Source organism: Ursus americanus, chromosome 20, assembly GCF_024610735.1.
Source record: "Ursus americanus isolate L20-20 chromosome 20, mUrsAme1.1.p, whole genome shotgun sequence".
Lineage (NCBI taxonomy): Eukaryota > Metazoa > Chordata > Mammalia > Carnivora > Ursidae > Ursus > Ursus americanus.
Window position 1 is genome coordinate 20,127,663 of NC_142146.1, and position 11,747 is coordinate 20,139,409.

At 44.4% G+C, this 11,747-nt stretch overlaps 1 protein-coding gene across 1 annotated transcript in view; it reads right to left on the reverse strand.

Moving 5' to 3' along the window:
- Positions 1-11,104, reverse strand: part of NR1D2 (nuclear receptor subfamily 1 group D member 2) — a 29,613-nt gene extending 18,509 nt beyond the window's left edge. Inside the window, exons 1-3 of the mRNA XM_045791651.2 lie at positions 10,793-11,104; positions 1,569-1,835; positions 593-681 (exon numbers count right to left, since the gene is read on the reverse strand). Coding sequence (XP_045647607.1) covers positions 593-681; positions 1,569-1,835; positions 10,793-10,808 — 372 coding nt within the window. The 5' untranslated portion in view covers positions 10,809-11,104. The remainder of the gene's footprint in view (positions 1-592; positions 682-1,568; positions 1,836-10,792) is intronic.
- Positions 11,105-11,747: the final 643 nt, after the last annotated feature.

Consider the following 11,747-nt stretch of genomic DNA (forward strand, 5'->3'; position numbering starts at 1 on the left):
ACCTATTCAAAGTCTGGTTTAAACTAAGTTCCAACAAGGCAGCAGTGCCTTGTCTGTTTTGCTCCCTGCTATTTTCCCACCACCCGGAATAGTGCCCTGATGCATTATGAATAAGCATCTGTGCACTTGGTTTCATACCACAATTAAGTTTGAGCGAGATAGCAAATTTATTCTGATCAAAATCTTAAAAGAAAAAAGAAATATTTTCACTGAATTAAAGATACATTTTTCAAAACAAGTTACATTTATATACTACATAAAATGCTTAAAACTTTAAGAGTAGCTGGGGCGCCTAGGTAGTGCAGTTGTTAAGCGTCTGCCTTCGGCTCAGGGCATGATCCCAGCGTGCTGGGATCGAGCCCCACATCAGGCTCCTCTGCTGGGAGCCTGCTTCTTCCTCTCCCACTCCCCCTGCTTGTGTTCCCTCTCTCACTGGCTGTCTCTCTGTCACATAAATTAATAAAATCTTAAAAAAAAAAAAAAAAAAAAACTTTAAGAGTAGCTGCTAACTTTTCTCATCCTCCCAGGTTATCAACTGTGGAAATTGGCAAGGCTAACTCCAATTTCTTTAATCCCAGAATCAGTAGCTTACCTTACAGCCTTCACAAGCATGAACTCCATAGTGGAATCCTGACGCCACATCCCCACAGACTTTACACAGTAGAACCATGCCACTAAATTCTAAGATACAAAGAGACACAAAAAGTATAAACCTGGAAGAAAAACTTCAACTGTTTGTTTTCTTTCCAAGTGATTCCAATTTATTTTATTCAACTTGTAAGTACATCCAAAAGATACAAATCTACTTTTACAATGCAAAAGAAAAATCTTTACAACAAATTAACAAATCCAAAGAAATCTTAGTTTTCTTTTAAAGACAGTTTATGGGCCTGCCAAAAATATCTGAGAGCCGTTTTTTTCCTTCTTTCTTGATGATTTTAGACATACAATGAAATTCTATAAATCTAGAGTTACTTTACACCATATATATGCAACCAGAACTAAAAGCAATTCTCCTCAGTAAGAATGAAGAAGTCAGACAAGAGTCAATCAACAGAGGTGTGAACAGGTGTCTCCACAGGCTGCTGAACCATACTCAGTTCAGTTCACCTACAGGCACCGCTCCTCCCGTTTCACCCAGTCTTACCTCCACACTCACTCAGGAGTCCAAATTTCACCTCTCATTTAGTTACCCCAATGCTGCTTTGTTTTCTAATCCCAAATATTCCTAGCTCCAACTTCATGAAAGCAAACCCCTTCCCACAACAAGTACTCTGTTCTAGAAACCAGATTCAGTACCAAGAGTCCAGAAGAAAGGCAACTGGGAAAATGTGGTAAAAGATACCCTAGAGGAAATACGGTCAGGCAGAGTGCATATCACATATCTTGCTCTGTGGCACGATTCAATTATGACAACCCCTAGGCTGTAAAATCATCACTGATTTCTTACCTAGCTACTAAACTATGATTACCCAGAAGGGGGTGAAATGACACCCAAATGAAAAACTGATAAAATAAACCCCACGTGCAATTAATGGCACCAACCTTTGAGAACTAAAGTAACTTACTTGTCACTCCACTATGACTCTTTGTCATCCCAGGTGCACTTGATTTGCTTGTTTTCATAGAACAATCTATTCGATCATTCTTCAGGATGCCTTCGATATTGGAGAGATCACCATTTTTGGGATTACCATTATTATCAGAATTTGAGCTATTTGGAGAGGATGGAACAGAGGAGGAGGAGGACTGGAAACTGTTCTCAGAACCCTCACTGTGACAAGAGGCAGGGCTAGAGGCTGAGCTGGAAGAACTGATATAGGCAATCACACCTCCTAGAAAAGAGGGGAGAATTCAGATAATTAGATACATGACAATATATATGTTCTCTATTTTTCCAAATCTGAATAGTAAAGTCACTAACTTTAGAAACAGGTTGCTGACTAAATATCCACTTACCCTAAAAGGAGAAAGTAACTTATTTCCTTCTATTCTTCCTGCTTCCACGAAGTTCAATGCACATATTTCCACTGATTAAAAAATAGGAAGGTTCTCACTGGCTTAATTATTCTGAGCACACAAAGATCCAAACCTAAAGCTTTTCATTTTCTAGTTTTTTTTTTCCTAAAATGAATGAAAAACCTTCCTGACTGACTACATGGCTTAGAGTAAACAAAATGTTTTGGTCATGAAGAAGTCTGCTTCTGGTCCTCTCTTTGCCTCCTTCATTATACCTTTCTATGACACAATCCTAGAAACAGTGAGTCAAATTGCCTCCCCCAGCACTTGGCTAAAACACAGGTTAACCAAGAACAGATGTAACATTTGAACTCCACATAATTTATGTCAAAATGGGGAACCTTTCGTAGCTATTGCCCCCAGAATCTTTCCTTAAACATCCCTGAAAGCTTCTATGCCTATCCACTGATCACCAGTTCCACATTCCCCCTTCTCCACCTGCTTCTGCCACTGGACTTGCAGACACACTTATCTGTAAACAGCTCTTAAGGAATCCAGACTCACCACCTGTTCTTCTGACTTGCTATTTACAGTAAATGTTAAAAGAGGCTGAAAGAATGCATGCTATAAGAAAATAACATTAAGGCTGACGCTAATTCTCTCTCCACAGAGCTACTCTCAAAACACTACTCACAACCTCACCAATAATATAACCTCCACAGCCCTGGTGAAAACTGGTCTTGGCCTCTTAAAGACTGTAAACCTCCCAGGTTAAGAAATAGTATTTAAAATTATTCTTAGAGTATAATTTCAAACATCTTCCTTAAAGACATAAAATGCTGCAAGAGTAATCTCATAGCCAAATATATTATTTTTCCAAATCCCAGGCCAAACAACTAATTCTCATCTTTTCTGCCAAGATCTACTGTGGTTTCTTTTCGTCTTTCCTCTATCATCAACAAACATTTATGGGATTTTTTTATGTGTATCAGATACAAAGGTAAAATTATCTCTCCTTTATCACTGTCCTGAGCTCTTATTAAACCTACTGTTTACCTGTTTCCATCTCTTTCTCAACTAGACTATAAGCACCTAAGTGCACAGTGTCTCTTAATCTTCTATACATGCTTCGCAAGTAAGAACTCTGCCATAAATATTTTTAAGACCTACTTCTCTGCCTCTGTGAAGCCCACATTTAATAAAATGGACAGACCCAAATATCATAAAACATTACTAGGGAGTCACAAGAAAAACAGGGCATTTCTAACAACAATCTGGATAACTACACAGAGTAATAAGTGGAGAGTTCTGCACATTCCCTAAGTAACAACTGCAATTTAAGCATTCACTCTGAAATAAACTTCTCTGCTAATGAGAAATGATTCCCCAATCTTTTTTTTTAGATAAAAGCCACACTTTACAAGTCACCACACACACACACACACACACACACACACACACACACACACAGCAAAATGCTGAGGCCAAAACAATTCCAAAGAACAGAAAGACACTTCCACTTACAGAAAAGAAAAAAATAGGCAGAGGAATTTTAGGTCACTTTTAGTCTGCTGTGTTGAACTAAGGTACCAGACATGTATTTAAGTACCAATTATACACATCCAGGATGGGAAGTTCCTGAGAAGTAAAGTAAAACCATAACTATTAGGGATTTTGGTCACGACCCAAAGAGAAGTTAACAGAGCACCTACCATGCCAAGAAAATTGCAACAGTGTTCATCATACACAAATTCAATACGCATAAATGCAACTACATGTGCTTGAATTTTAAAGACAAAAAATATAAATAATGTGGAGAACTCCATCCACTTTTCCATTCATTAAGCATAAGCCTGCTATCAGTCTTGAAGTTGGAAGTGTGACTCTGGTCTTTCTAGACTAACCCACTTCCCAAATGTCCTCTTGACAAGTGCTTATCATCTTCCCAGAGCAAAGCCAGAGCTTTATGATTAATATTAGACCTCCAATGTGCTCCCCACCTATAAACCAGTCATTTTCAAAGTGTGGTCCCTAGATCAAGAACTTCAGCATCACCTGCAAATCTGTTAGAAACGTAAGTTCTCAGGCCCCACTCCAGATCTACTAAATCAGAAACTTTTAATCAACCTCTCGGTGATAACGATACACAATAAAACAGTTACACAGTAAAACGGGACTGTCACAAGCCAATGTCTTCATCTGCGCTCAAGGGAAGAAAATGCAACCAAGGGTAATTTTTTTAATTTAAGATTTTAATTATTTACTTGAGAGAGAGAGAGAAAGAGAGAGCATGGGGGGGGGGGAGAGAAGCAGACTCCCCATGGAGCAAGGAACCCGATGCGGGGCTCAATCCCAGGACCCTGGGATCATGACCTGAGCCAAAGGCAGATGTTCAACCAACTGAGCCACCCAGGCGCCCCAGTGACCAAGGGTAATTTTAATAGAAATTTCATCTACTGCTGATTTTGAAAGCTCCTAGAACTCCAAACACGTGGAGGAAAAACTTCCTAAATTTGAGTTTATTCTCATCATCCAGAGAAATTATGTAAAGTATATATATCATGAGAACCACCAGAGAATTTCTCTCATCATCCAGAGAAATTATGTAAAATATATATCATGAGAACCACCTGAAAATGTACTTTTTCAAAATACATATTTCCAAGGCCCTGCCCAAACTAGAGAAGGCCCCTCAGGAATGACCATTTTTAATTTTTAACAAGTTCCCCAAGCAATTCTTTGCACATTGAAGTTTAAGAATAGCTACAATGACTGAATTAAAGCACAAATTGGTTCATAGTTTTAAAAGTTGATGTTTTTATTGACATAACATACTGAATACCCTTAATATACTGTGAATCCAGAGAGAAACAATTTTAACTCGGAAGGCTAGCAAATGTCATGTTACTGGGTAAAACCACCGTGCCATCTGTTTTCATAAAATTTTAGGGATCTGAAGTTCACATCAGAAATCCCAGGTGTTAACAAACTGCTACTTTTTTCACGTGTCTACACACTCAGAATAGAATGCAAAGGAAAATATTATCCTTAGTCTTCAATAAACTCCCAAAGGAAGATCTCACAGCTATTTATCTTACCTAAAGTACTACCACTTTAGGTGGTAAATTCACTTCCTTACATCTCAAGATAGAAAAAGATGAGAAAGTGATGGTTTTCCTTAAAGTAAGACTTTCTTAGGGCAAGCATTTGAGAGAGCCATTTATGTTCATAAGGTGTTCTGACAACCTCACTTTAGAAATAAACTTGCAAGGGCACCTGGTGGCTCAGTAGGTTAAAGCAGCTTCCTTCAGCTCAGGTCATGATCCCAGGGTCCTGGGATCGAGCCCCACTGTCAGGCTCCCTATTCAGGGAGCCTGCTTCTCCCTCTCCCTCTGCTCCTCCCCCTGCTTGTACTCGCTCGCTCTCTCTGGCTCCCTCTCTCTCAAATAAAATCTCAGAAAAAAAGAAATAAACCTGCAGAAATCAGAGGTATCCCAATGGCTTCATAACTGTTTTAAAACACCAACTGGGTAACGGAAAGTATTGTTGTTGTTTTTTTTAAGAATTTTTTTTAAATTTATTTATTTGACAGAGACAGCCAGTGAGAGAGGGAACACAAGCAGGGGGAGTGGGAGAGGAAGAAGCAGGCTCCCAGCGGAGGAGCCTGATGTGGGGCTCCATCCCAGAACGCTGGGATCACGCCCTGAGCCGAAGGCAGACACTTAAGGACTGCGCCACCCAGGCGCCCCTGGAAGGTATTGTTATTAACACCCAAAATGCACCTTCTTTTCAAAGCCTCCAAAATCAAACCTAAGAAAAATTACTGAGCTACTATCAATCCATTTACTATCCAATTCCTATCTTCAGGGAGTTTAACAATGCTTTTCAACAAGCATTTGTGCCAGGCACCACGGTATCAAAGATGAGCCATCTAGAAGCAGCTACATTCTCCTAGCAAGAACTTCAACACTGATTTAGTTGTCCTAGCATCCACTCTTGCTACGAATTTACTGACCTGATGGTTAGTAACCCAAACGGTTACATTCTAATTTCCTAGAAAGTTAAGGAGTACATCTAATAGTTCCTCAACCCACTGAAGAAAGGGAAGTGAAAACTACAAGTCCTCAAGTACCTACTGAATACCAAGAATAAAGTGACACAACTTCATATCACATTTTGACCTCACAAGCATTTACTTCCATTATCCCATTTTTCACAGAAGGAACTCAGAGCTCAGAGAGGTTTAATATAAATACAGTTACTTAATGGCAGGGCCGGGGTTGAAGGCCAAGGCCAGAGTACAGATAATTATCTCTTACCGCGAAGACCTGGGAAGCAAGTCACTTTCAATCTCTCTAAAACTGAGTCACCTTCTATAAAATGGGAATATCTGCCAGAGTTATTACAAGATTGAAATGAAGTGATGTTCATAAAAGGGGATTATTAAAGTTCTTTTTACATACATGGTTTTTGATGATAAAGCAAGAAAGGTAAAATCCCGGATCTAGCAAGTCCCAACACTTCCAGAAACAGGCAGAATGTACTTCTTAGATGCCTCAAGCTAAAATTAGCTAAAGCAGTCTTCTCTATTTTTAGTTGGAAAAAAATCCCTGGAGCTGGGCCAGGTTCCCAGGCTAGGGCTTACCCAGTGGTCAACTTCAGACAAGCCAGAAGTCAATATCTAATTTTATACTGCTGGGAAGCACTTACTGTTTGCCATCTATTGGGGTTTTCCTTACCCCAATTCTAGGCTTGCCCATCTCCAAAACCTTCTCATTCCCACTGCCCACCATCCTGGAAAGTATGCTTGAGTTCAACTCATGACTGTGCCTTGTGACTTAGAATGAAACATATTTACCATCAAGAAGCTTTAGTTTCCTCAATTTAAAATTAGGTTCCTAATAATTTCTACTCACAGGATGGTAGATCTAACTGAAGCACTAACCTTTCAACTGTGTCCTGAGTGTCAGGGTTCCAGAGAACAACATGATCCCTTCCCTAAAAAGCCTGTAGACCAACTGAGGAAACAGCTGTGTTAACCATTCATTTCAGTGCAATGTGAGTACTGTTTCATACAAATTACTGTGAACTGCTGAGGATCACACAAGAGCACTATAGAGGGCAAAGATCACAAGGGGCAACCACAGCCAAGGTGACAATAAGTGGGGTCTTGAAGAACATGCAAATTATTAAATGATGTACCATGTAAGAGATTTAAGAAAACAAAAAATGGGATGACAAAACAGATCGGTCTTATTTTATAACATAGTGTTTTTTTGTCTCCATGTAAATTACTGGGGGAGTGGGGGAGAGGGAAGACACAAGTGTAATCTAGTGTCTGGGGAAAAAACAGTTTGACTAGCAACAAGATTAAAAGAGAGGAATGACTAGATTAGGAGACTTTACTGACACCCACCCTTTTCCATCAGCTATGACCCTGTACCACTGCAGATCAAGTGGATCCACACAGTCATTTCCTTTACCCCCAAGAAGACAAGACCACCAAGATGAGTATATACCATCAAATGTTATGTGGGGTTAGACAATACAGCATAGTAGCTTGTGCTCTCCCAGTGGACTTTGCAGATTCAAAATCTGGCTCCACCACTTGCCTGGATAGGTTAATTAACATCAGTCTACTTAGCTTTTCATCTTCAAATGGTAACAGTAACTGCCTTCTTAGAATTAATGTGTGGTGTCAAAAGTAGTAACACATGTAAAGGGCCTGACACATAGTAAGTACTCAACCAATATGGTGATTATTATTTTACCATCATACTGAAGAGTTCAATTAGAAGAGCTGAAACTAAACTAACCCTCCCTATCCTTTCTTCTTACCTTTAATTTTGACTGTGTCATATGGACCCAGCGGTTTCCCCGGAGGTTATTTCCACACCACCTTCTGAGTATCTTAACTCTGTTGACTAGTCAAGCAAATTGCTACTTCACTTCTAAGTCTTCCCATGATCTTGCTGTTTCTCTCTCCAACCGACTTCTTTACCGTTACTGCTCTTCTGACATTTTTTTCCAAGTTAGGAGAAATACAGGTTTATAAATACAAGAATGAACTATGTGGGAATGTTTTTCCAATTTTTAAAAATGTGAATTACAGCTATGGTTATGAAGTTTGTGCAGTGAGTTATCATTTACTTTAAAGAACATGGTATAGGGGCGCCTGGGTGGGTCAGTCGTTAAGCGTCTGCCTTCGGCCCAGCTCGTGATCCCATGGTCCTGGGATCGAGCCCCACATCTGGCTCCCTGCTCTGCTGGGAGCCTGCTTCTTCCTCTCCCACACCCCCTGCTTGCGTTCCCTCTCTCGCTGGCTGTGTCTCTGTCAAATAAATAAATAAAATCTTAAAAAAAAAAAAAGAAAAAAGAACATGGTATAGTCACCCAGAATCTGTGACAGAAACGTATACAATTTCTGCCACTTCACTATTTCACATCTGCATTAGTCATGGATAAGGTAAAGACACAATATGTCATAAAAGATGAAATGCTCACTGGTTGAATGTGTATTATACTGATACAATGATACCAACCAAAGGGATGGGTCAGAGGTGTGCCACAAGCACTGAATTTGGCCCCACCCTCATCAACATTAACAATTTGAAGGAAATTAAAGGGAATGCCTACCAATACTCCCTCTAACAGATATATGGCAGAAATTGTTAATGTACTGGATAACAGCTTGAGACAGGTTGAAAATGGAGCCAAAAGGAACAAGAGAAAATTTAAGAAAGATAATTGCAAATTCTTGCACTTCAGGTAAACAATTATCTGCACAACGGATGAAACTTAGCTTCAAAATAGTTCACATGAAAAGGTCCTAGCTGATTGCAAGGTTACTATGAGTCAGCAAAGCCAATAAGCCACAAAAGTTCAGCCTGCCAGAGAATTCATTTGCAGCAGAATCCAAAACTTGGAACTTGGTAACTGTCCAACCAGTTCCGCAGGAGCCTGTTCACTTCTTGGTGCCACAGCCCAAAGGGCAACAAGGATGATGATCAAAACAACACTGAGCACAGACCAAGTAATGAGAACTGAAAATGGAAGAACTGGAGCGGTATGTTCAACAGTCATCCAAAGGAAGTTTTATTATCCGTAGCTTCAAAAGGCAAGATTAAAAGCAGTGATACTGTTCCAGGAAGGTTCAAACCAGACAAAAACTTTCTAGCCGCCTGAGCTAGCCCACCTTACAAAGCTACAAATCTGGAAGAATTCGTTCGTGCTAAAAGGTGGGTTGAAAAAGGTTGAACCTAATAATCTCTAAATTTTTATCAAGCAAAAGTTTAATTCCATGACAGATTACCCAATTTTTAAAAATACCCTCAAAAGCTAAGCAAACCCAGAGGTAATTAAAAGCTAGAAAAGGTCTTTATTTTTACTACTGATGGAAAACTCACGTTTGTTTTCAAAGTCTGTGCATTTAAAAAGTGCATATAACTTAAAAAACTGGCTTTTAATTCAAATTCAATTAGCCGACATACAGTAGTACATCAGTTTCAGGTGTAGTGTTCAGTAATTCATCAGTAGCGTGTAACGCCCAGTGCTCATCACAAACTGGCTTCTTCTGTAACCTCACTGGCCTCAGGTGTAAGGACCATCTCTGAGGGCAGACAAAAGGAGGGAAGGGAGCACGGTATTGTTCTGTAACATTAACAGGAAATGTAACTACAAAAATACTGATGAAGCCAAATTCTGTTGATCAGGTTCAAGAAAGGTCGGCAACCAATGGGTTTTTAAAAGTCAATTTAAATAAACACTAACCAGTCTTTCCTAAAGTCTCGGGGTCACTTAGGATCACCTGAGTCATCCCGACCCTACGTGAGCTGAATGATTAGCAATGGGTGTGACCTATAGACTCCCAGCCCGAGGAGATTTTCGAGCTTTTTATGACCGAAGGTGTATAAGATAAATCACGTCCTAGAGCAACCATTTTTCCTGGAAATACTGAAGCAGCATCATAACAAGGGCGGGTGCCGTCCCAGCTACCAGGCATTGCTCGGGATCTAAGCACCTCAGAGCTCCGAGGGGTCTCGCGTTGGGGAAACGCCGAGTCTTCCCCCAAGAAACCTCTCTCCGCCTGTGGCGCGCCCTGACCCCGCACTTCTTCCTCAGTATCCGCAAGGTCTGCGGTCAATGCAGTCTGCCTGGCCCCGGCTTCGCGCGTCGGGGTCACCCCTCCGACGCTAGGGCGGCAGCAGGTGCACTGCGGCGTCCGCGCCGGCCTCGAGACGGCCCGGGCGCGGGGTTCACCGCACGCGCACGCGCGGCCTCCTCCGCAGTGTGCAACCCCGCGGGGGAGGAGGGAATCGCGGCCACGTCACAGCCCGGAGGGTTCCAAAGGGGCGGGGCCTCCCGGGAGGCTGCGGCGCTCCCCGCCGGCGCGCGCGCGCACCCGCCCCCACGTGTCCCTGCGGCCCCGGGGAATGTGGGTCACCGAGCCGAGCGGCCTCACGTGTCCCCGCCCGCCGCCGCCGCCTCAGCGCCCATTATGTAATGCCGCGTCACGCGCCCGCCCAGCCAACCGGCGCCCGCGCGCCGCCGAACGTAAACACAGCGCGCACGTGGCTCGCGCGGCCCGGCCATGTGAGGGGGGGGCCGGGCCGGAGCCACCGGGCCGCGCTGCGGCGTTGCAGGGAGCCGGGAGGGCGGCCGTGGAGCGGCCCCGGGGGCGAAGCGGGAACCGAGCCCGAGCCGATACGCACCGGGCAGTAACCCACCCCACCAGCCCTGGGGTCACCCCCCCGCCGCCGTCCCCCGAAGTGCCCCCAACGGGATCCGAGAGCCCCCTCCGTCGTGCCCCCACCCTCCGCAGTCCGGCACTTACCCGCATTCACCTCCATGGTGCCCTCCGGGAGGGGACCGAGGCTGCCCGCTTCCCGCAGAGGTGGCAGCGCCGCCTCTGCCTCAGCGCCGCGCCGCCCCGGGCTGGAAGCTGCGGTGGTCGCGGGGCCCCCTCATGGGCAGGGCGGGCGGGGCGCCCGGGAGCCGGGCCCCGCGGCCAGAGAGCGGGCTGCAGTGAGAGAGGGCGGCGGCGGCCGGCGAGCGGCGCTCCTCGCGGAGTCCCTGACAACAAAAGCGGCGGCGCGGCGGCTTCCTGCAGCCAGCGCACCGCGGCGGCGAGGGCGGCTGACGGGGAGGGCAGCTGCGACCATGTGACCCGCGCACACACCGCCTCCCTCCGCCCGCCTCTCGGCCGGCCGCTGCGGCGACTCCGCCCCCTCGCCGCCGCCTCCTCTCTCCTCTTTGCTTCTGGCTTCTTGTCTTCTTCCCCATGCCCCCCTTTCCTAGTCCCTCCCCCCCAAATCCCTTTTCCTCTTTCCCCTCCTCCCTCCCCTCCAGGCCGACCTCCCGCCTCGGACTGGGAGTCCCCTCCACGTCCCCCTCCTCATCACCACCCCCCCCTTGACACCTCAGATCACCTCGGATAGTTACCAAGGACCGCCCCGAGGAGCCAAACAGACCGGCCTTTCGAGACCCTGGGCTGGGCCAACCCCTCACCTCCCCACAGGTCCCGCTCTCCTTCCTCCCCACCCCCCGCCCCCAACAGACCGTTAAACGCTGAACTCTTTGAGGGTAGAGCCCATTTCTCTTCACTCTACACCCTTTGGGTTATTTTATCCAATCCCGTAGCTTAAATAGACCTGTGTTCTGAGAATTGCCAGATTTGCATTTCAAACTGAAACCTCTCTGAGCTCCAGATTCCCACTCTCGGCAGCCATTTGATTATGCCCCCTTGATGACCCTTAAGGATCTTAAATTTAAGGTGTGGACAGGTATAT